The 26,779-nt window shown below is 40.0% G+C and overlaps 1 protein-coding gene across 2 annotated transcripts; it reads left to right on the forward strand.

The window, feature by feature from the left end:
• The first annotated feature begins 1,195 nt into the window (after positions 1–1,195).
• Positions 1,196–19,925, forward strand: LOC137032780 (caspase b-like). 2 transcript variants are annotated; one of them, XM_067404727.1, is made up of 8 exons: positions 1,196–1,252; positions 2,253–2,522; positions 13,756–13,904; positions 15,820–15,993; positions 16,961–17,210; positions 18,442–18,567; positions 18,694–18,809; positions 18,968–19,925. In XM_067404727.1, exons 2-8 carry the CDS (start codon positions 2,264–2,266, stop codon positions 19,073–19,075), a joined length of 1,182 nt encoding a protein of 393 aa, XP_067260828.1. In that variant the 5' UTR covers positions 1,196–1,252; positions 2,253–2,263; the 3' UTR covers positions 19,076–19,925. The 2 variants fall into 2 exon arrangements, with proteins under 2 accessions (XP_067260828.1, XP_067260829.1); XM_067404728.1 differs by lacking the exon at positions 1,196–1,252 and adding an exon at positions 1,338–1,372.
• Positions 19,926–26,779: the final 6,854 nt, after the last annotated feature.

Genomic DNA, 26,779 nt, shown 5'->3' on the forward strand with positions numbered 1-26,779 from the left:
GGTCTGAACATTTGCTTTGGATCAGCTGACGCAGAACATTAGCGATATGGACAGAAGCCACGAGTAAACGCTGTAGAGAGACACAGTTGAGTAAACGTCACTGGACAGATGAAATAGCAGGGCTGAAATGGGCAGATGGATGGCCTACAGTAGCAGTTCTCAATGATTTTGACTCCTATAAGCTCATCATTGTTCACAAAAATGGTACATCGGGTATAAAAACAAATGTTTTTAATTTACAGAAACTGTCCACAGATTAAATTAACAAAATTATTATAAATCAAATAATTGAATTTCAGGATTCTAAAACATGACAGGAATGGAATGTTCTTCAGTTTTCCCACTCTGAATTTCACTCTTATATATTCCTCACATATCCAGGTTTTCGGAGAGAATCCGGCACTGTAAAAATTGCCAGGATTTACAGGATTATTTTACAATGATGTAGTCAGAAATTTACTGTGAAATAAATGCATGCTGGGTTATTGCCTGCCAAATTACTGTGAACGTAATGCAATTATTAACCTGGAATATACGGTAAATTCACACTAATATTTATGCAGTGTGGGAATAATGTTGTTATAGGGGTCAATCTTGAAGCCTCAAGTCTGTCATTGTTAAATGATTGATACCTGTGCTTAGATTCTCAATTCCAGGATCAGTCACTGCTTTTCAAATACTCAGATTATTTTTTAACTCTCTGATTTTTATATTTCTAGATTATAGATGTATATAAATAATTATATACTATATACATCTCAGATGGCTGGTGCAATATAAATCTATCAGTAAAACCTCTTTTTCTTTTTAACCACACATGCTTTTTTCAACACTTGCATTACTAATAAACTTTGAAATTACAAAGAAATTTGATTTTGAGTGTTACATCTATTCACTTTTTTTTAATGAGTAAAATATTTTAGGTTTGAATTTATACAAGTGAAAAACGTGAAACCACTGTCATTAACAAAAAAGATAAATATATAAAAAAATATATAAATAGACATCACAATTAATATTAAGGTCTTTCTAATTTGACTTAAATTATAGTAAATAAACTAAACCACTGACTAACAAAATGTTTCCAGTTTTATCTTAAAGTGTAATGACATTGATTTTTTTAAATTATTTTAATAGATTTTGAGCTTCACTTATAAAGTTTGAAATTTTTCAAAAGGAGAGAAAAGCGTGCGAAAGTGAAAGAGATCGCAGACAGAAAACAAGGAAGCGCTGCAACTATACCTTCAACTGTGTAAGTACAACATTAATTTCCTTCATAATAAGTCTTAAATAAGACGCAAAAGTCTTTCAGTACAGCCAGTCGTCGCAAGTAACAGTATCTAGATTATAATATTTTGGGTCTAGTTATACAGTAAGTCTTTTCTTTAACAGGTTTCAAACATGTAAAAGACGAATGACATCCGTTTTAACATTACACGTTTAAAACCTACACAGATACTGACAAATGTTTCAATCTGTTGTTGTGTAATTGTTCTGGTGTAACTTCACCGGATCAACATGGTGCATGGAAACAAAAAAACAAAACAAAACAAAACAAAACAAAAAAACAAAGTTATTTTTGACAACACCAGCAAAACACTTGTGACGTCAGTCTCTCAGAACAAACAAAAGGAGCTGAAAAAAATTACGCTGCTTTATTTTGCCGAGGCGTTTCAGCGTTCATAAGAGCTGAAAGGTTACAGTTGTACATATATAGGTTTAATCTGTAATATTTGATCTGTAAACTCGTACTGTACATGCGCAGTCACACTGTTTAAGCATGCGAAAGCTCATAGGTTAGGTCATACAGTCGCCATATATCTTTCCACATATTATGTGATTTTATTGCAAAGTCAACAATCTTGAGTATCTACTTATTTTAGCATGCAAAAATACACGCTAGTTCAAAAATGTTACCTTCAAAAATGAAAACAGGAATCTTTCAGCCATTCAACAAAGATACAATCTCTAGTGGACAACTGTAGTATTACAGTCTCGATCTGTCATTCACCGTTGCAAATGAGGTTCTACTATGTTTTAACTCTTAATAGATTATGATTGTCATGATATACGCCATTGTGATGATCTTTTGTGATTATTGTGTGGATATTTATATCAAACGAAATGACAAGCTACTGTTTCCCCTACTAAGAACAGCACCAAAACTGTGTTGGTGTATCTTTGGGTTGAGCATTGAGGCTGATCATATTCCACATCATTCAAGACTGATATATTGTTGCATATTTCCATAGAGTGACACACAATGGCTACAACCAAAACTATTCTTCTTGATGTACTTAATGATCTACTGGAAAAAGAGCTCAAAGAATTCAAATGGCACCTGTGGAACGGTGACAACCCTATTCCTCGAGGAAAGCTGGAGAAAGCTGATTACAGTGATGTTGTGGATCTCATGGTGCAGCACTACGGCACATCAGATGCTGGGAAGATTGCAGTCAGAGTGCTACAAAGCATTAAGCAAAATGAGCTTGCTAAACAACTGAAGGGAAAACTTCAGGAAGGTAAAGACTAACAAATTATACTACACTGTTAGACCTTACCAGGCTTTTTTACAATAATATAGTTGCCAACATTGTTAATTGCAACTGCCATTTATAAACTAATATTTATAATATGTTAACAATGTGAGCATATTATTATTGTGAAGTTATTTAATTATATTTCACTAAAAATATTTTAAATGATTGTCACTGCATGGGCAACTACACCAGTCACCATCTGTTAAATAAAGCGACATGCAGCATATCAATGTTTTTTGATCTTGTCTTGAACTTAAGTGTAACCCGTGCGGCTCGCTTATGCCCAGCGTGATGTGCGGCCAGCGACACCGGGTATTAAAACTTGGTCTGCGTTGTGTTACGTTGTGTGGATGGAGAAACAGACACGGGACAGCAGGCAGCAGATTCACTGGATCGTTTTACTGTATAACAGAGACATAAGCAGCCTCAGATCGAGTGGCCCTTATAACACTCTCTTCCATTGAATCACAGTTCAAAAGGGCGGAAGAAAACATGAACATAAGGAAAATATATACAGAAAAACATACCTGTATAACAGAGACATAAGCAGCCTCAGATCGAGTGGCCCTTATAACACTCTATAAAACAAATATGGTGCATCTCCATTACCATGTGCTTTTCACATAAAAGACAGAAATATACCTCAAAGAATGTAAAATAACAAAAATAATCCCAAGGATAGATAAAATAGTACTTTACACATAAGTATGGGTGGAAATACAGATATAAAAGATATAATTAACATAAGGATTAAATAAAATTAACAGGATGACAAAAGAAACCTACCTCTTCCATTGAATCACAGTTCAAAAGGGAAGAGGAGGAGACAGGACAGGAAATTAGGTCATACTGTGACCACGCAACACTTAAAGGAGAAGCGCACCTTTAGATCAGGTATCATAAAACGTATAAAAGAACAATTTTGTGTGAATTATAACAGTATTTAGCAGTATACTTTGTATACCTGTTACACTCACCCCCCAGAATTTACACAAAATTCCTCAGAGTATAACAAAAACAAGAGCACAGGTCGTGAGAATGACTTGGTCTACACTCCAGAAAAAAACAGTGAAGACTATCAACATGAAACGTTACCCAACTAAGGGATACAAATATGTAAGAAGTTGGCCAAACCACTACACATGTTGTAGGCATATAAAAGTGCCTTTTACACTTTGAAAAACTCAGACCTTTTGCTTAAACAGTATACACATGAGAAAAAACAATACTTTACACTCAGTAGCATCAAAGAGCAATGCTATACACAGATTTAAACATGAATAACAGGAGATATGGACTCCACACCAAGTAAGGTCTCGAGTTGAACCATTGACTCAATCAGCCTACGAACAGGCTTAATTACTCTACCAAGCCTGGTAATGTAACGATTGTCAGGGTTATTGTCAACCACAGGATCGTACAAATCTGTAGAAACAGGGACAGGTGAAAAAGCACTAGCTACAGTGTCAGGGTCAACAACAGATAAATCAGCTTGTGCTTCAGAAACATCTTGAAAAGAATGAGATGAGACCCAAGAAGCTGTACAATCATCATCACACACAGCCATGTGAGAAATGACAGATAGAGACTCTGCATGTGACAAAGCATTAGTGACAGGTATTGTTGGCTCAGTTACATCACATACAGATCGAGAAGGTGAGGAACAAGGACCATCACCAGCACATTCACCAACAGAAAACTCAAACTCTGTTGTGGGCAAAGGAAGAAAGTTAACTGGCAACAAGAGATTCCGATGTACCACTTTCTCATGACCAGATCGGTCACGGATCTTATAAATGTGCAGGGAAGGTTTTGAAGCGACAACAGAGTACATGGTGGGTTCCCATTTATCGGCAAGCTTCCGTTTACCTCGACAGCCTTTGTTTGCGATGAAAACTTGATCACCAATTGACAGAGGCAATCCCTTGACTCTCTTGTTGTATTGATCAGACTGGTGTTTCTGTTCTGCAGTAGAATTCTTTTGAGCCAGCATCATAGCAGACTGTAGATCACTGACGAGAGATTGAACATAGTCATTGTAATCACAGACGGACTCATCACGAAGCACACTTGAAAACATGAGGTCAACAGGTAATCTCGGCACCCTTCCAAACATCAGGTAAAAAGGGGCAAATCCAGTTGTTTCATGGGCAGTGCAGTTATACACGAATGTCATCGTTTGCACTAACTGTGGCCACTTTTGTTTAGATCTGGGTGGAAGCGATCTCAACATGTTACCTAATGTTCTGTTAAACCTCTCAGTTCCACCATTTCCCATTGGGTGGTATGGGGAAGTTCGTGACTTGTCAACGCCAGCAAGATCAAGGAGCTCTGCTATCAGCTCACTCTCAAAATTTGCTCCCTGGTCCGAATGGATACGCTGAGGGAAGCCATAAACACAGAAGAAGCCATCCCAGAGTTTCTTCGCAACACTCTTAGCCGATTGGTTCTGGCATGGAAAAGCGTGAGCTAGCTTGGTGAAATGATCCGTGATTACCAAGACATCCACAGATTTATTGTGCCTATCCTCGGCGGACCAGAAATCAATACAAACGAGCTCCAATGGGGCAGTAGTCTTGATGCTCTCCAAGGGTGCTCTTGCAGCTGGCTCTGGAGTTTTACTCAGGACACAACGGGTACAAGTCTTGACGTAATCACGTACATCACTTTCCATCCCAGGCCAATAAAACCTCTGGCGGGCTAAAGACAGTGTACGTGGCTGGCCCTGGTGACCGGCCAAATCATGAACACCAGAGAGAGCTTGCTGTTTCAGGGATTCAGGAAGGACGAACTGAATTCTCTTATGCTTTGTGAGTGGATCTTTGATGGCTCTGTACAGAATGCCATTGAGCAAAAAGAGTTTGTCCCACTGCTTTAAAATCCTTAATACACGCAAATCCTCATTCACACGCTCGCGCCTGGATGGTCTGCGCTTCCTGCTGACATAGAAGGACACCCGTGAAATAACTGCGTCTTTGTGCTGCTGACACTGCAATTCAGACAATGAAAAAGCATGGGAGACATCTTGACAGGCAGGAATTAAAGAGCTCATGTGATCAGCTAGGGATGTTGCTCTGGATACTGCTCCTAAATCCCAATCACCACAAGATGACAAGATGGACGACACATCCTCAGCAGTCATAGAAACATCCATTTCAGAGTTTTGATCGCGTTCAGTGCCAAGTGTTTGCGGCTGGCACGTGAGATGGAATGCTCTCTGTACAGAATCATCTTCAACACTGTGTACATGCTTCAGCAGCTCGGAGTAAGGCTCAGTCAGAATTCGCTGACTCACCGGCTTGACAAACGGGTCGCGACTGAGCGCATCCGCCACAACATTTAGCCTTCCAGGGATGTACTTGATCTTAAAGTTGTACGGGGCAAGTTTTGAAACCCAGCGCTGCTCACACGCATCCAGTTTAGGTTTTGTCATGATGTACGTGAGCGGATTATTATCGGTCCATACAGTGAACTCATGGCCTTTAAGCCAATGGCTGAACTTGTCACAAACGGACCATTTCAAGGCCAAGAACTCCAGCCTGTGTGCAGGGTAATTGGCTTGGCTGTGGTTCAAAGACTTGCTGGCGAACGCTATAGGACGTGCTTTATCCTCGCCAACAGCAACTTGAGAAAGCACTGCGCCAAGGCCGTTCAACGATGCGTCAGTGCAGAGGATGAAGGGACGCTCAAAGTCAGGGTGGGCCAACACCACGCTCTCGACAAGGGCTCTCTTTAACTCCTCGAAGGCGACATCACAGTCAGGAGTCCAGTCTTGAGGAGTCAACTCTCGGAAAGTGCCGTTACTATTACGACGACTTGTGCCTTTCACCAAACACTTTTGACCAGCAGTCAACTTGAACAATGGCTTTGCGATTTGTGAGCAGCCAGGGATGAAGCTTTGGTAGTAAAGAACCATGCCCAGAAACGATCTAATTCTCTTCGGCGAAGGTGTGCTGCCATCCTCTTTCATTAGGTCTTTCTTCTGAAAGGCAGCAATGACTGCAACCTTATCTTCATCCACTGAAACTCCTGAACCACTGATCACATGGCCCAAAAACTTGATGGAACGCCTGAGGAAATGACACTTTTTTGGAGCCAACTTCAAATTACTAGCTCTCAACCGTGCAAACACCACTTCTAAGCGTTTCAATGCCTCTTCTTCAGAACGGGCGAAGACCAGCAAATCATCGAGATAGCAAAGGAGGCTGGAAAAGTTAAGATCTCCAAATACGCTGAGCATCATGCGCATAAAGGATGCTGGACTGTTACACAGGCCCTGGGGGAGACGGTTATATTCATATAAGCCCATGGGCGTTGTGAATGCTGTGTAATGCCGATCAGATACATGGAGTGGGACGTTATAAAATCCAGATGTTAAGTCCACAGAGCTGAATAGAAGATTGCCACCAAGAGCGGCCAGGCAATCCGCCTGATGGGGCAAAGGATGAGCATCTTTTATAGTCTTTGCATTAAGCCAGCGAAAATCAGTGCAGACTCTTAACGATCCATCCTTCTTCCAAACCATTACCAAAGGAGATGCGTACTCGCTAACTGATTTGCTGATAATGCCTTTTTCTTCCATTTCTGAAAGAACTTCTCGCAACTTATGGTAGTGGGCAGGAGGGATCCGGCGGTAGGGCAGACGGAAAGGACGTTCATCACATAAATGTATCCTGTGTACGAAGTCTTTCGCCTCTCCACAATCAAGTCGGTCAATGGAGAAAACATCACGATATGACACGATAACATTGGCCAACTTCTCCTTCCATAAGTCGGAGACTTCACACTCATCGATATTAATGTCATCCAAGCCGTACTCGTGCAATAACCTAACAGGATCGACAGATGACACGGTCTTGGGGAAAGCTGCATCAGGAGCATCATGAGATCTGCATAGATTTTGCGTGACAGTAACATCCTCCACTGCCAAACAAGGAGACACATCAGCCAGCTTAGCATTGCGACGAAGAGTTATTGGAGATTGTGTGGGGTTCAAAATCTTCATCGGCACCCATCGATCACCCCACATAGGGCTCACTACGCGTCCCACAAGAACATGACGGGGCGCTGAACGTGAAGTAGTGGGTTCAACGATGACTGTGCTTCCCGGGGAGACATTAACGTTAGCAGGAAGTTTTCCCCAGACCAGGTGTTCACTTCTGGGAAGTAAGGTAACTGCTTGACAGAGCTTCACCGTGCCAAGCTTAACAGGCTGGCGAGGACCAGACCAACGAGAAATACAGCTCAAAAGCTCAAGGAACTTTTCAGACTCAGGATTGCTGTTTTCACATGAAATTACTTCCCAGTACTTCTTTTCTGCTTTCATCTTCTTAAGCACGCATTTGATAACGTTACTGCCGATGATGAACTCATCTTTCTGTCCAGGCACTACTAAAGTAGGTACGATGAACTTGAATCCATAGACTTCGATTTCCAGGTCATATGTGCACTTAGGCTGAATAGTAAGACCACCACAGCCCACTAGGACCACGTTACCAGGAACTACTGAAGGTTGCGAAAGAACTCCTTCGGCACGCAACTTGGATTCACTCTCCGTACTCAGGGTGCAAGCCATACTGCCAGAATCTAGCAAACCATTCAGTACAGACTGGCCACTGACAGTCACAGGAGCATAAAACAGTTCACTAGCTCCATCGATTCTCTGAGATCCCACATACAGCACCGTTTTATCAGGTGGCTGCAACTTGCAACTATTTACAAAAATCTCATGTGGGTCCGACTCATCTTTTAGGGGAAGTACATCACCGCCCATGCTACCCCCTTCCACACACGGGCTATTTAGTTTAACTGAGTAGCAGAAGAATGAGGCTCAAAGCTTGTCGTCTTTGGACAATCACTCTTAAAGTGTCCAGGCTTGAAGCAGTTACGGCAAAGCCTCTGCCGCATGCAATGAGAATGTGTAGTGTGCTCTTTAGATCGACATACTTTACATGCTGGGCTCACACTAGGCTTGGGGTCTGATGTTCTGACGTGACATCCAGGATTGGACGAGGACAGTGAGGCAGTGCAGAGAGACAGAACTTTATCCATCATGCCGACTAACTGTTGCATACTATCGTTAGGCGTAAAAGGGACAGCGTTAGGGTTGAGCTGACCATTCGAACATGGTGACTGACCTGAGGAGGGTTCAGGCTGTTTGGGCGAACTCAATACAGGATCGTCACGGACAGTCACAGTGTCCTGATGGCAGGCGAACACAGGTGAGTAACGTTGGGTTCTAGCAGAAGTTCGTTTCAGGTTCCTGCGGTGACAATCCAGTCGTTCTTGAACCTCAGCAGCACTCCACTGTTCGGCAGGCTTGAACTGAAAAGACAAAGCAAGGCCAGGATCTGGACAGTGAGAGACAAACATCATAACAGCTTCAGCTGCAGGATCCTCAACACACTTGTTGCGTCTACGTAAACACTCATCAGCCACATCGATCGCCTTATTCAGCCGTATCCAGTAGTCCATTGGACTCTCGTCCACCTTAGGAAGAGTGTTGTAGAAGTCAGCCATAGGCATGTTCGAGTAAGTTAACTCACTGAAATTACGCTTCAGTATATCAAACACTGTGGCGGGGAGCACTGCAGTAGCCTGCCCTGGGAAGCTACGTAAGGACACTTTGACCACGTCCCTTGCTTTTCCGGCCAACCTGCTCAAAATGAGATCAGAAGCAGTTTCATCAGTGCATTTCTTACTGTTCAAATAACTGTACATCATGTCCTCCCATTCGTGCACAGTAAATGAATCACTTCGATCACCTCTAAAGAATGGTGGAGGTGTCACATCATGTTGGACAATCACTTTCAATTTTGACGTATCAGCACCGTCATCTGAATGCTGCACATTTGACTTAGACTGCATTTGGCTGGGTTGTTGTGTTAAGTTGAGACTGGCCGAAATGCTCTCACCAATTTTCTGAGCTAAATCAGAAATTAAACCACCTAAAGACTCTGGAGTAAAAACATTATCAGCGTTTGAGTGTGCAAAAGGTGTGGAACAGGCAGTAGGGCCCACTGAGGCACCAATAGCTGAATCAGAGGCATGTACATGGTCAATTTCTGCATTAAAGAATGCCCTTCCCCTCCCAAAACATTGAGGTGGAGTTTCAGACTTTTTGTCAGGAAGATTAAACACAGCCCCACTACCCCTGCCTACTGGAAACACGGCGTTAGGTTGTTGCACAGAGCTAAAGTTATCTTGACTAACAGTGTCCTCAAACATGACTCAACTTGAATAGTAAACACCGAGAGATATGCAGAAAATGGAATTAAAAGCACTAAAAACACAACATAGTATGCAGAAAAATATATACACTCTGCAGAAACACATGTAATAATGCTCTTTCAAAGCAGTTCAGTGTGACGTCGCACGGAGAGAAAAAAAACTTACGTATGTGACGATCACAAAAACCTCCGTTATTATGAGCGTGCAGCAGCGCGAAGAACAGTTCAGCATACAGTTGCACGGAGAATGAGGAAAAAAAATGTTCCACGTGACGATCAAACTCCTTTATAATGAGTGTTCAGTTTCACGGAACAGTTCAACACACATCAAAGTGTATATGCAGCGAATAGTAGTCGATAGATAAAAACAGTTCTCAACCATACCTCACAAAAAGCAATCGTTCGATTAAAGCCGTCCTACTTGATGTGAGCAGCAGATACAGTGAACTGGTCGAGCAGAGGTGACGAGATGAAACGAGCTGCGGCCTCCGCGGTCAGCGAAACACTCCTCCAGCGATTCGGAACAGCACACCCGTCGTCTGTTGAAGCAGCAACTCCGGCGATCGGTGAACAGCCGATCATGCGAAACCCAAGGTTCACGGCACCACGTGTAACCCGTGCGGCTCGCTTATGCCCAGCGTGATGTGCGGCCAGCGACACCGGGTATTAAAACTTGGTCTGCGTTGTGTTACGTTGTGTGGATGGAGAAACAGACACGGGACAGCAGGCAGCAGATTCACTGGATCGTTTTACTGTATAACAGAGACATAAGCAGCCTCAGATCGAGTGGCCCTTATAACACTCTCTTCCATTGAATCACAGTTCAAAAGGGCGGAAGAAAACATGAACATAAGGAAAATATATACAGAAAAACATACCTGTATAACAGAGACATAAGCAGCCTCAGATCGAGTGGCCCTTATAACACTCTATAAAACAAATATGGTGCATCTCCATTACCATGTGCTTTTCACATAAAAGACAGAAATATACCTCAAAGAATGTAAAATAACAAAAATAATCCCAAGGATAGATAAAATAGTACTTTACACATAAGTATGGGTGGAAATACAGATATAAAAGATATAATTAACATAAGGATTAAATAAAATTAACAGGATGACAAAAGAAACCTACCTCTTCCATTGAATCACAGTTCAAAAGGGAAGAGGAGGAGACAGGACAGGAAATTAGGTCATACTGTGACCACGCAACACTTAAAGGAGAAGCGCACCTTTAGATCAGGTATCATAAAACGTATAAAAGAACAATTTTGTGTGAATTATAACAGTATTTAGCAGTATACTTTGTATACCTGTTACATAAGCACAGGCTCAACTCTTCAGCACAATGGTAAACCACAAAACTCAATTTTATGGTAAACTGTTTTTTAACTTACAGTTTGTTACAGTTATAAAACATTTTGTGGGTGTGTCTTTTTATCTTATACTTTTAACCATTTCAACCCCACAGGAACATCCTCTAAACTGTTACACCATGCTGTTAAAAAAAGGACCAAATTCTAACAGTAACAAACCATTTTCCATTAAAACAGTAATATACTGTAGAAAACAATGCATTCTGGGTAATATTTGTCATTTTCGAGAAAATAGCCTACAGGAATATACTGTGAGTTAACATCGCTCAAAGTCGACACTCTGTGTTCTAAATCACACCCTATACCCTCATTCACTATTCCCTACATTAGTTCACTAATATAGTCCACTTGACAGAGTGAATGAAAAGAAGAGAGTGAATTCAGACACTGATGAACACCTGATAACAGAATCACTGAAGGACAGAGAAACAAGTATACAGTAAAAAGAGAAGAAACACAAGAACTACAACTGACTTCAGCCACACTGAGTGTCAAACCAGTTCACAAACCAGTTTGACCTGATTTCGTTCATACATGTACAGAAGCTCTTGTTGAGAATTAAAGGGATAGTTCACCCAAAAATGAAAATCTGATGTTTATCTGCTTACCCCCAGCGCATCCAAGATGTAGGTGACTTTGTTTCTTCAGTAGAACACAAATGATGATTTTTAACTCCAACCGCTGCCGTCTGTCAGTGGTATAACGCAAGTCAGCGGGAACTTGGACTATAAGAGTAAATAAAACACGATAGACAAATCCAAATTAAACCCTGCGGCTCGTGACAACACATTGATGTCCTAAGACACGAAACGATCGGTTTGTGCGAGAAACCGAACAGTATTTATATCATTTTTTACCTCTAATACACCACTATGTCCAACGGCATTCATCACTCGATTCGTTTGGTCTGATCGCGCTCTGTGGCAGCGGCAGTGATGTCTCGCGCATATACTTCAATGAGAGCGAGACATTACTGGCGCTGTCAGAGCGCGATCAGACCAAACGAATCGAGTGATGAATGCCGTTGGACATAGTGGTGTATTAGAGGTAAAAAATGATATAAATACTGTTCGGTTTCTCGCACAAACCGATCGTTTCGTGTCTTAGGACATCAATGTGTCGTCACGAGCCGCAGGGTTTAATTTGGATTTGTTTGTGCATGTTTTTTTGACTCTTATAGACGAAGTTCCCATTGACACACATTATATGACTGACAGACCGCAATGGTTGCAGTTAAAAATCATCATTTGTGTTCTACTGAAGAAACAAAGACACCTACATCTTGGATGCGCTGGGGGTAAGCAGATAAACATCAAATTTTCATTTTTGGGTGAACTATCCCTTTAACAGATATGGATGTTGATGTTTGAAATAATGAAGTTTGCAGTCACCATCGTGGTTACCAGTGTTTGCTTTAGATGGGCTCTTGACTCTTTAACGTTAGTTTTCTCTGGTGTTTATAAAGCACATTTATTGTGGCATGAAAAGAAAAAAACAACAGGAAGTTTATCTGGTGTTTTTGGCTGTTGTGATAATGCTGTAATCACCTTGGACTCTGATTTAAATGATTGCTTTCTGTGTCTCTATGTTTTTATGGGTATCTATGATTCAACAGCACAAGATCCAACAATGTTTCAATAATCATTTATCTATCATTATAATTATTTATCAATCTAAGGTGTCCCCAGAATGTGTCTGTGAAGTTTCAGCTCAAAATACATAGATTTTTTTTATTCCGTTTTTTAACTGCTTATTTTGGGGCATCATTATTTTGCGGCGATTCAGGCTGCTTCCCCTTTAAATGCTCGCGCTCTCCGCCCACGGAGCTCGCAACTCTAAAATACATTGAATAAACACAGTTCACGCAGCTAATATAACCCTCAAAATGGATCTTTACAAAGTGTTCGTCATGCAGCATAACCGATCATGTGAGTATAGTATTTATTTGGATGTTAAAGTTTTATTCTGAGTGAATTTGAGGCTGTCCTCCGTGGCTAACGGCTAATGCTACACTGTTGGAGAGATTTATAAGTGTTTCAGTGTTTGTTCACAGCAGGTGTTTGAATGATTGAAAGAATGTTTCAGGAACATCATACTAACCTTTAAATAACATTCTACTAACATTAAGGAAACTGGACATTTTCATGTTCTTGAAATGTTACAAATCAACGTTCCTACAATGTTGAATTTTAGATCAAAATTAAGTTGAAAGAACATTTGAGGAACATTATACCTTATAAAAACGTTCCTGTGACGTCAAGAAAACTGGATATTTTTAATGTTCCCAGAACCAAAACTGAATATTTAGAGAACAAATATTTGTAGAAAGTTATAGGCAGGTGAGTTTTTATCAGGGTTGGAGCTAAACTCTGCAGGACTGAGGCTCTCCAGGACCAGAGTTTGCCACCCCTGTTATAGGGCATAGGGCAAGGACAAGGACTCTGTGACTCTCTCACTGGGAGCAGAGTTGAGAAAGTCTCAAGACTGTAGAATTTAATTTGTAGACTAGTTGCAGACTATGTTACAAGATGGCATATTAAACAGTAATAACGAATGTTCTTTGTTCTACATGCTGTTAATATATTTTGATGTGTTTTCCTGTCTTCAGTTCAGCAGCCTGATCAGTTGGACGGAAGAAATGCTCCCGTTTCTGTGCGTCAGCTGCAGCCCATCGATTCCAATTGGAAGAGACGAGACAGGATTACTCCCTGCACCCAAGAGTTTAAGGAAAAAATTCTTAGAGAGAATAGAGATGACGCAAGTATCTTTTCAATTAACTTTTGTATAAAACAGTACATTCTGGGACTGCCAGTCCTTCTTTTGTTGGGCTGTCGTCCTGCAGAGTTTAACTCCATCCAAGTGTTCAGGATGACCTGAAGGATTCAGACAGGTGTGTTGGAGCTGAACGCTGATGGACTGTGGCCCTCCAGAAGCAGGGTTTGACGCCCCATTAATCTTAAACTGTTTTCTAATGTAATTTTTCTGGCTTTATATAATGTTTTATGAATGATACCTGATGTGGATCAGTGTTTCAAAACCCTTAAAAGATTCTGAAATCTTAACAGTAAAACCGAGAAACATAAAAATGTATGTGGGAAAATGAATATCAGAGATATGAACAAAAACAGTTTTAATAACCAAGTAGCACAAGTCAGATCATTGTGTTTTTAAACTTATGTTTTATATAATGATTTTTCTGGTAACGCTTTTTCTTACAGCCTGGAAAGTATTGCGTAATTACAACGAATTTACAGTGTTACTTCCAGTAATTAATTGTTTTCCAAAAAAAGATTTTGGAGTCAGTGATATCAGACTATTATTATTACTTACCCTGTAACTACATGAAACAAGAGTGTAACAAGCTCCACTTTAAAGGATTAGTTCACTTTGATGAAAACATTCCAGGATTTTTCTCCTTATAGTGGACTTCAATGGAGCCCAAACAGTTGAAAGTCAAAATTACAGTTTACAGCAATCCAAGACAAGGAATAAGGGTCATATCTAGAGAAACTATAGCTCATTTTCTAAAAAAAAAAATTAAAATTTTAAACTTTTTAACCATAAATGTTCATCTTGAACTAGCTCTCTTCTTCTTTTCTATTTGAATTCCAGCAGTGTAGACACTGCTAAGTGTATTACTGCCCTCCACAGGTCAAAGTTTGAACTAAATTGTCATATACAATATGCTAGTGCAAGTATGTAACAATTTAGTTCAAACATTAACCTGTGGAGGGCAGTAATACACTTAGCAGTGTCTACACTGCCGGAATTCAAATAGAGGAGAAGAGAGCTAGTACAAGATGAGCCTTTATTGTTAAAAATTATATAATTTATTTATGTATTTATTTATTTTTTAAAAAATTAGCAATGGTTTCTCTAGAAGATAAGACCCTTATTTCTCATCTGGGATTGCATAGAGCTCTTTGAACTGCAATGAAACTGTAATTTTGACCTTCAACTGTTTGGGCTCCATTGAAGTCCATTATATGGAGAATAATCCTGGAATGTTTTCATCAGAAACCTTCATGTCTTTGTGACTGAAGAGAGAAGGACACAAACATCTTGGATGACATGGGGGTGAGTAAATTATCAGGAAATTTTAATTTGCCTTACATTCACGGCCCGCAATGTCATACTTACCCTGTAACTACATGCAACAAAAGCATTTTTCCCCATGTATTAAAAAAGATTGCAATAGTTCTTTCTACTTGCCTTGAAACAACTTAATCAGTGCACTTTCTCGCTAAATTGCTCCCAAACATAAGATTATATAATTATCGAAAGTTACGCTGTAAATTCATTGTAATTATGCAGTATTTTCCGGGCTGTAATCTAAAGCGTTACCATTTGTCTTTTATTATTATTATACCTATTGCTTTATGTAATATTATTTGTCTCATGACATGAACAAACAAGGTAAACTTAAATTATGGAAAACTTAATTAATGACCTCTAGATAACTAGATGTCTTTCATATTAATATGAATTATGTTTCAGTTCAGGTGAGTAAAGGGGATATCTATTAGAAACAGGTTTTGCTCATGTAATGAGCTCATTACATTGCTCATGACTCGAACCTCCGGCTCCAGGAACAGGGTTGGGAAACAGTGATCTAGACACTGATTCTGTTGCTTGTGCTTTAATTCTGCATAACGCTGATGTTTTCTCATAGGTTTATATACCAAACGACAAGTCTCAGAGGAAACGTGTAGCCCTGCTGATCACCAACATAAAATTCAAGTACTTAAGTTACAGGCATGGAGCAGAGAGAGACGAGGACAACATGGAGTGGCTGCTGGAAGCTTTGGGTTACAGTGTTGAGAAACACACAGATCTCTCTGGAAAAGTGCGTAAGACGTCCAGCCTTGTGAAATCATTATTGTCTGTATAAAGCTAGAAGACCTCATAAATCTCTCATATGCTACGTTATCACCATATTGGATTCCAACATATATTGGATTCAATCTTTCTGGCAATTTAATTTCTTTCAATTAGGACAGGTTTTATATATATTTTTTTAGAATTGATCAATCGTAGACCTCATTTATCTGAGCTTATTTTTCTGAATGAAAAAAAAAAAGTTATTTGTGGATAATTTTGTCCATATAAAAGTCCCCCTGTAGTCAATAATTTTATCCCTTAAAACTCATCTTTGATCACCAAAATCGCATATTTAAAGGAACACTCCTCTTTTTTTTTGAAAATAGGCTCATTTTCCAACTCCCCTAGAGTTGAGTTTTACAGTTTCCGAATCCATTCAGCCGATCTCTGGGTCTGGCGGTACCACTTTTAGCATAGCTTAGCATAGTTCATTGAATCTGATTAGACCGTTAGCATCTCGCTCAAAAATGACCAAAGAGTTTCGATATTTTTCCTATTTAAAACTTGACTCTTCTGTAGTTACATCGTGTACTAAGACCGACGGAAAATGAAAAGTTGCGATTTTCTAGGCCGATATGGCTAGGAACTATACTCTCATTCTGGCGTAATGGTCAAGGAGCTTTGCTGCCGTTCCATGGCTGCAGCAGGAGCAATGATATTACGCAGCGGCTCTAACAAATGCCTCCATGGTTGTAAGGCACGTTCCCTGTGCAAGCAGGGGGTCACAGGCGCTGCGTAATATCATTGCTCCTGCTGCACCTGTGGTACGGCAGCAAAGCTCCTTCATTATTACGTTGGAATGAGAGGGCGTATGAACATCACAAGTGTTATAGGGCTTTCAACACTGCACAAGGGTTAATTATACTATGAATTTCTTGTATCCATGATTTATGGTGTCTTTATCTATTTCATAAAGTGTATTTTATTCACAGGAAATAGAGGCTGAAGTCAAGAAATTTGCTACACTTCCTGACCATAACTCGGACAGCACCTTTGTGGTTATAATGTCTCACGGGGAAAGAATCAATCATAGAGATGCCATTGCAGGTGTCAACTATCATCCCAAGAACAACACCAGTGATGTCTTCTATGTTGACGACATCTTCAAACATCTGAACTCAAAGAACTGTCCTGCTCTGATTGACAAACCAAAGGTTATTCTGATCCAAGCCTGCAGAGGAGGTGCGACATGACTGATAACACTCAACTCCTATTCACATTAGGGATGGGCGATATGGCCTAAAAAAATTATCACGATAATTTCAGGTATTTATTGCGATAACGATACCAATGACGATAATTTTATATATATATATATATATAAAATATATATATATACCATAAACTTGATGATCATTAGTCAGCAAGAAAAATAAGAAAACAAACCATTTAAAACAAAACGAACTGGATTAGAAACTGAATTATTTAAGTATAAGTATCATAACTTTATTATTATAAAATATACCTAAACTGAGTGCTTGTAATCAAACGCATCATTTTATTCTGGAGACTGAACTCGCGCTCTGCTGCCACACTGGAGCGCGCTCACCACCTACTGGGCAGGGGTGGGAATTACATTTACAAGCTACATCAGCCTCAGTAATCTGACGGACGGCCTTCATATTTTTTCCGTCATTGCTAAAAAACAAAAACAGTTAACGCGACCTCATATATATATATATATTATATATAATGTCACACGACCGCGGTGGCGCGATTGTCATGCCGACCGTAACAGCCCTAACTGTATCAAAAAGTAACAATCCCAACTATGTCTTCAGATAGTTTACAAAATATATCTGACGCAGCTCTCCGTGTACGCGCTTCGGATGAGTACACACAAATCTCCTCACAGCGCGCGCAAGTTCTCTTTTGCGTCTTACAGTTGAATGTTTAAAGTGGCAACTGGCAAGGTTTAAATGAGTTTAGTTTAAACAGTAGCAACGTGAGATGTTCAGGTCTCACCTGCACTCGCGCGCTATCAAAACCCGGGTGATGATGGCGTGAATGACATACGGCTCATTCATTGAACATTTGTTTGATTACTGTAGTTTGCTCCACATCTGATTTTCTATAACCAAACCAGTTCCAAATTGTGAAGGGAACTCTTCGCTTAACAACAAGCTGCTCCTCAGCCTCACGTCTTTCGTCATGCTTGTTTTAACTCCACACGTGAACAGTGAATCGGTCGCGCACGAAATACGTCAACAACTAGACTTATCGTAATTATCGCGAGGAGACAAATTTTTATCGTGAGGAGAATTTTCAACGGTAGTTATCGCAAACGATAATATCGCCCATCCCTAATTCACATATTGCTGTTTCTCTTTGTAATTTGTCAGCATTATCTTTACCTTTCCTCTGGATTTACAGTAATTTTGTCATCCATATTATGAACTGTTTCTGTGTTCAGGTCACCCAGGAGGCGTGAAAATGAGTGACAGCGCACTTGACCTAGAAGCTGAAGACAGCGCACTTGACTCAGACACCTGGGTGCACAAAGAGAAAGACTTTACCTGTTTTATGTCCACCCTCCCTGGTAAGTGCTCAAGATTTATAGTATTATTCTGTTCAGGAGCTGTTCATGTTTCTTCTGTAATGAGAATAGTGTCAAAGGCTTCTTTGTGGAGTAACTTATTGTATAACCAATGAATTATCTCCACAGATATCACAGCATACAGGCATCCTGACTTACGGTCTGGAAGTTTTTTTGTCATGTACATCGTGGAGGTGTTCTGTGAATGGGCTCAAGACACTCACATTATGGAGTTGTTCAGGAAGGTGAATGAAGAAAATCTAATTTCTTATTTGGTTTGCTTTTTTTAGCCAAGATACAAAACAACATCTCCCAGTTGTTTTAGCCCAAGCGCATTGCTCAACTAAAAAAAACACAGGGATTTGCTTCTTGTCACATGTAAATATGACTTTTTTTTTTTTAGGTCACCTCAGGCATGGAGAAACACCCGGGAAGAGAGGAGAACAAACTCTTGCCGTGTTTTGAAAGAACACCCCATACGAAGAACTTCTACCTGTTCCCTGGACTCTGATGTCCAGCTTAAATCAAAATCACTCTTGATCTCTAATTAGACATCTAAACAAAAACAGAGTGTTCAGAAAATATGATTGGGTATAATTCACTCTTGTGTGCTCTTTCCTAAGTTTATCTCAATAATGAATGACCTGTGATGTACTTACTATTGACATTTTATTCATATATACAGTGCTTAACAAATTTATTAGACCACCACCCAATGTGAGGTTTGTGCCACAGCTGCCCTAAACCAATAGTATTTGGTGATTAACAAAATCATTACATGAAAACTGTGCAAAGACTATTTGACCAAGAGAAAAGAATCTGGAGTAGTGAAACTGATGGATTGACAAATTTGGGATTTACTGGATTCAAATCACACAAAAGTTTCATTAAAAGGAAGTATTTGGGAAGAACTAGAAACTATTTGGAAGCCAGCAAAAATCCAAGCTAATATCAAGGCCATACAAAATAAAAAATAAAATCTAAAATCTTTTTGGTTATTATGTGTGAATATAGAGTTTTTAGTTGTTTCAGTTTGTTATTTGACTAATAAATGACAACATAATTTTTAGTTTTTAAACAGGCTTTTTAACAAATTCCTAAAATATTTGTATTTTCTCTTGATTATGACAGGTGGTCTAATAAAAAGCACTTTTCACTTTCTCTTTCGTTGAAATTTCTCTCATATATCTTATATTATACTTTGCTATTGCCACTTTACCAAATTAACCATACAATTGATTGTTTCCATCCAAATAACACATAGTGGTCATTTTTACTCCACTTGCTTTTAAGAACATTTATAAATCTTTTATACTTAAAAAAGTAATCAATAAAGCTTTTCTAATTTGTTACCCTGCCTTTGTCTCTTGCCTCACCCTCTTTCGTCTGCATCTTGATTTGTAAAATAATTAAAAATGAAAGAGTTTGACTCACTTTGAATATGAGACTCAATCTAATATTACTGTAGAGAGATTTAGCAACCAAGTTCATCTTGCTCTAACACATCCACCAGTTTCACTAAATCCCAGACTAAAATACATGTCTGAGCTATTGTAAAGAAAAATATCATCTTTGACATGTAGCAGTTCTATATATTCCTGCAGTGATTAAGAATATGACAAATGTACCTCATAAGGGAGGAGGCAAACCAACTCTGGTGCTGAAAGGATGTGAGGAGATATAGATGGCCAATCAGCTCAACTCATGTTTCTGTCATTTTGATAGGGGCGGCAACATTGCCTAAAGACATTGGATGTAACAGCCTCATCGACACAAAAACCAGTGATGCCTGATGAATACGATCCTCAACTGGGTGGAACTGAAATAAATACTTTGAATGTTGCAATACTATCGGACTTATCTCAGACAGCAACATAGCATGGCCCAGATCCGGCCCACATCTGGTACATGTGGATTACACACGGACCAGATGTGGGCCGACTACTGTTTGCCAGTTCTCCTCTGGCAAACAGTTACGATTCAGGTTGCTATCATATGATAGCAACCTGAATCGTAACAAAGTACTGTTTGCCAGAGGAGAACTGGCCCCCCGACTAAGCCTGGTTTTCATCCAAGGTTTTTTTTTCTCTCCATTTTAACATTTAATTTGCCACCTGATGTCACCTGTTGGAGTTTGGGTTCCTTGCCGCTGTCGCCTTTTGTTTGCTTAGTTGGGGACACTTGACATTTGACTTGACATTTGATATTCAACAGTTTTCTTTACATTTATTCAACAGTGCTTTGATCTGCCTGCATTGACACTATTCTTTAACCCTTTAAAACCGGATGTGTTGTCGGCGACACACCCAACCAGGCTGTATTCATGTTACCGTAACTCTTGAACCGTTTGCGCCAGCGTAATAATTCAAATTGTTGCAGACAGTAGACAACATGGGCTCTTCGGCAATATAAGGGTTATTATGGTAATTTCGTGTCTTCCGTCAGCAAATGGCAGCTGCTTTCGGGGAGAGCGGGTGGAAGGAGGATTTGAACGGAGAGATATGGAGCGCGGCAGTTTAGGGAGTTTTGTTTCGCATAAATAATAGAAGAAACAAACAAAAACATGGCGAAGGAGTACACAGTCAATTGGGATGATTTTTGATAAGACTTTGGGAGGAGGCTAAGTGAGACTCGCATTTCGCATTTGCTGTGTGCATCTGTATAATGTGTCCGTGCGGTAAATGTATGCGTGCCGATGCGTGCATATGTAGTACACTGTGTGCAGAATTATTAGGCAAGTTGATTTTCTGATCATATTTTTTTTCCAAGCACATTTTACCAATTCCAATCCACATCAATCTTAATAACTACTATTAATATTGTTTTTAATCATTTATAAGTGATATATAATTGTTCATGAAGGCTGGAAATGAAAAATGCCCTATATTCAGGTGTGCAGAATTATTAGGCAGGTTTTCTTTTACAGATAAAATGAGCCAAAAAAGAGATTTAACTCAGACTGAAAAGTCAAAAATTATTAAATACTCATGAGAAGGACGCAATACTAATGTAATACTAGAAATTGCAAAGTTAAAGCATGACCATTGGACAGTGAAATGCTCATTGGGTCAGCGGGGTCATACAAAAACAGCTGGAGAAGAAAAGGCAAGGCAAGGCAAGGCAATTTTATTTGTATAGCACATTTCATACACAATGGTAATTCAAAGTGCTTTACATAAAAAAGAATAATAAAAATAGAACATAAGGAATAGAAATAACAGTAAAAACAGAGAATTTTGCTATCTGGATGGAAGAGCTAGGAAGTTTCAGGGAGTTTGTTGTTGTTGTCCGTCAGAGTGGATCTAAACGGATCTATCCATCAGAGCGGATCAGAATGGATCTTCCTCACACGACAGGACTGCTACCTGTTAAGGCACTTCAATCTGATAAACACAGTTTCAATCTCCCCTTTTGCCAAGACACCTCAAACTGCACCACACAGCCCTAATCCCCCTTCCGGAGATATCTTATCTATGCAACGCAGTTCAAATTTCCCCTTTGGAAATTTCCCCCTTTGGAAAGTGTCCTGACTGTAATCCAGAGATATCTTAACCATGCACTACAGCTTAAATTTCCCCATGGTTTGTCGCCTTATCCAAATTTACCAAATTTTAACCTAATCACTTTCTTCCTAATTCTCCCAGCTCTTTCAACCAGACAGCAATATTTAAAATGCATTAAAAGTCAGAATAACAAGATGATACATAAAAGATATAAAATACATTAAAAATGAAATAAAAACAGGAAAAGGAATTAAAAGAATAAAAATATAATACGTATAAAATAAAGTGCAAACAGTTCGGACATAGCACAGTGCTCAATCAGCAAATGCATAGATAAAACGATGTGTTTTGAGTCTGGATTTGAATGTGGCTACTGTTGGAGCACACCTGATCTCTTCTGGAAGCTGGTTCCAGCTGCGGCTGGCGTAACAGCTAAAAGCAGACTCTCCTTGCTTTGAGTGAACCCTTGGTATTTCTAAATGACTTGATCCTGATGATCTGAGTGATCTGTTAGGTTTATATTCTATGAGCATATCTGCAATGTATTGAGGTCCTAGACCGTTGAGTGATTTATAAACAAGTAACAGTACTTTAAAGTCAATTCTAAATGCAACTGGAAGCCAGTGCAAGGACCTGAGGACTGGTGTGATGTGTTCATGTTTTCGGGTTCTGCTCAGAATCCTGGCAGCAGCGTTCTGTACGAGCTGCAGCTGTCTTATGGTCTTTTTGGGAAGACCAGTGAGGAGCCCATTACAATAATCCACCCGGCTGGTGATGAAAGCATGAACAAGTTTCTCTAAGTCTTGACTGGAGACAAAGCATCTAATTCTTGCAATATTTTTGAGATGATAATATGCTGATTTAGTAATTGTCTTTACATGGCTACTGAAACTCAGGTCTGACTCCAAAATCACACCAAGATTCCTGACTTGATTTTTAGTTGTTTGACCCCTAGAGTGAAGATACATGTTCACTTTGAGAACTTCATCTTTGTTTCCAAATGCAATGATTTCAGTTTTGTCTTTGTTTAACTGAAGGAAGTTTAGACACATCCAATTTTTAATTTCATCAATGCATTGGCACAGGGAGTCAATGGGGCTGTAGTCGTTAGGTGATAGGGCTAGGTAAATCTGGGTGTCATCTGCATAGCTGTGGTAAGCAATTTGGTTCTTTCTCATTATTTGGCTCATTGGGAGCATATACAGGTTGAACAGGAGTGGCGCAAGAATTGAGCCTTGAGGGACTCCGCATGTCATGGATGTCCACTCAGACTTATGGTCTCCTATACTCACATAATAACCTCTCTCATCTAAGTATGACCTGAACCATTTTAGGACTATCCCAGAAAGCCCAACCCAGTTTTCCAGCCTGTCAAGGAGAATTTTGTGATCGACAGTGTCAAACGCAGCACTGAGGTCGAGTAGAACCAGCACTGATAATTTACCTGAATCTGTGTTTAGGCGAATATCGTTTATTATCTTTATGAGCGCTGTCTCTGTGCTGTGGTGCGGTCGGAAACCAGATTGAAAATTGTCAAAGTATCCATTCAAGCTCAAGAATTTGTTCAGCTGATTGAAGACAACTTTTTCAATGATCTTGCCTATGAAAGGAAGATTTGAGATCGGTCTATAGTTGCTTAATATGGTCTTATCCAGATTGCTCTTTTTCAGGAGGGGCTTGACAACTGCAGTTTTCAGGGAGTTTGGAAAACTCCCAGAGAGAAGTGAGGCATTTACCACTTCTAGGAGATCTGCTTCTAAACAGTTAAACACACTTTTGAAAAAAGATGTGGGAAGTGTGTCAAGGGCGCAGGTTGATGTTTTAAGGTGCTGTACTGTTTCTTCCAAAATTTTACCATCAGTTGCCTCGAAAACAGACATAATAGCTGCTTTCTGATGTTGTGATCTGATCTGTTTTACCCCAGTGCAGCTCAAGGATGTGCTGATCGCCTTTCTGATATTATTAATTTTCTCAGAGAAGAAGGAAGCAAACTCACAGCATTTGCTGTCTGAGAGCATTTCACTGGGAATCTGACTTGGGGGGTTTGTTAGTCTCTCTACAGTAGCAAAAAGAGTGCGGGTGTTGTTTAAGTTTTTGTTTATAATATTTGAGAAGAAGGTCTGTCTAGCTTTGCCTAATTCCACATTGAAAGCATGAAGAATATCTTTATAGATGTTATAATGGATTTCAAGTTTTGTCTTTCGCCACATGCGCTCAGCTTTTCTGCATTGTCTTTTCATATTTTGCACTGCTGTTGAGTTTCTCCACGGTGCTTTTTGTCTGCCACTCTTCTTCCTGACTTTCACAGGAGCAATGTTATCAATAACATTCTGTACTTTTGAGTTAAAAGAATCAAGGAGAAAATCAACAGAGTCTGCAGATATGCTTGGTGTTAAAGATATAGCCTTCATAAACAGTGCACTAGTATTCTCATTTAAGCATCGCTTTTTGACCGAGATAGATCTAGCTTCAACAGTCGGAGAGATCAATAAATCAAAGAAAATACAGAAATGATCAGATAGCGCTACATCCTTAATGACAATGGATGAAATGTTTAGACCCTTACTAATAATTAAATCTAGAGTGTGTCCACGATTGTGTGTGGGTCCATGTACATGTTGAGTCAGATCAAAAGTATTCAAAACAGTTATGATTTCTTTTGCCATATTGGATTCTGCATTTTCTATGTGGATGTTAAAATCCCCAGTAATAGCAAAACAGTCAAACTCTGAGGAAATTGCTGATAACAGTTCTGTAAAGTCCTCCACAAAGGCTGGAGAGTATTTTGGAGGCCTGTAGATAACTATAAGTAGAATGTGAGGAGCACCTTTTAATACAATACCCACGTATTCGAAAGGCAAGTAATCACCAAATGACACTTGCTTGCATTGATAGACATCTTCAAATAGAGCAGCAACACCTCCACCTCTCCTAACAGCTCTGCCGACACTCATAAAAGTAAAGTTAGGAGGGGCTGTTTCATTCAGGATTGTTGAACTGCAACTGTCTTCAAGCCATGTTTCATTTAGAAGCATTAAATCTAGGTTGTTTGTGGTTATTAAGTCATTGACTAGAAGTTATTTATTTTTTAGTGAACAGATATTTAAAAGTGCTAATGTAACAGTCTTACTTTCTGTCTCTACAGTTATCTTAGTTTGACGTGTAATAGGTAGTAGATTAAATGGGTTTGCCAGAGAAGGCCTTAGGCTTTCTATCACGTAATAAAACAGAAATAGAGAAAGCTACAGGCACACTGGGTTCCCACTTGTTCTGTAAACATTTGATAAAGTCACTGTTATCATAGCGGGGACCCGACACACATCACTGAGAGCTGTTATCGGTTGTTTTTGGTTCACCTAGAACAGATGGAGGAGGTTGAGGGCCCTGGCATTGTGGCAGGGGCCGAAGAGCTCTCGCAGGAGGAGGAGGAGGGCGAGCTGGGCCCACAGGCTTTGGTGGTTTCAGGGCTTGCTTTTTTGTTGATATTTGGGGGCTCGCAGCAAAAGAGTGGGAGAGTTTGGTTCCAGCATACACCAGATCCTCCATTTTCTCTGAGAAGCACAGAAGAGGGGATGCTGGAGAGAGGGATAATGTGTCCGGTGAGAGGGGCTGTTGCTCTGGTGTTACCGGAGGCTGTAATATGTTGTCCTGGCTTCCCTGGCTGTTTTCCCGAAAGTCGTCCTTGGGTGCTGAATCTTGGAGCAGTTCTAACACATCACTGTCTATCGGTGAGCTCTGTGGGCAGGGCTCAGTCAGGATTGTGTCCATGAGCAGTGGTTGTTGTGGCTGTGTGGTGTAATCATTGACCTTGTGGGATGTGTCAATCGCATGTCCATTCAGGTGCTGAAATGAAGTCCTGTGGTCAGTTGTACTCTGTCCAGGTGTGTTTGTGCCATTCAGGTTGAGTGGATTTGCACACACTGCTGAAGGATGATGGAGGGAGAAGTAGATATTGTCCTTTAGCACTCTTGAGCCCAGTTTGTTTGGGTGCAGGCCATCATGAGTGAACATTTGTCGCTGACTCCAGAACAGATAGAAGTTGTCAATGAAATTCAGTCCCTTTAAGCTGCAGGTTTTTTGCAGCCATGTGTTAAGCCCAAGCAACCATGTAAATCTATTTGTTCCTCTTGCTGGGAGTGGTCCACTGATGAACAACTGAACTTTTACTCTTCTAAGCATTTCAAAAAGTTCATTGAAATCCTTCTTAAGGAGTTCTGACTGCTCTTTATGAATGTCATTCTTCCCCACATGAATTATGAGTCGATTTGCAGTCTTATGTTTCATCAGAATGTTTTGAAGTTCCCTGTTTATATCAGAAGTTGTTGCTTGTGGAAGGCAGCATGTAGTTGTATCCCTGCTGCTAATGTTTCTGATTATGGAGTCCCCCACTATCAGAGTCCTGGGCTCGGCTGCGCTCTGAGCTGAGTGCCGCTGTCTGCTCGACCTTGAGCGCCAGTTAGCATCAGTGTTAGCTGCTGGCTGATTTGATCTGTGTCCGATCATGTTTGGGGATTCCTCACCCACATTCATCATGTCTGGAGACTCCTCACCCACATTCATTAACACTTCAAATCTGTTCTACAGATGTATTGGCGGTGGTGGGGAGCTAGTGTTTGGGGTAGAGTTTGATTTTCCCATACCAGAAAATGATATTTAATGTTATTACACTGGACTAAAATTTACTCACCCAAAGTCTATCAACTTCCCAAAAA

Source organism: Chanodichthys erythropterus, chromosome 12, assembly GCF_024489055.1.
Source record: "Chanodichthys erythropterus isolate Z2021 chromosome 12, ASM2448905v1, whole genome shotgun sequence".
Classification (NCBI taxonomy): domain Eukaryota; kingdom Metazoa; phylum Chordata; class Actinopteri; order Cypriniformes; family Xenocyprididae; genus Chanodichthys; species Chanodichthys erythropterus.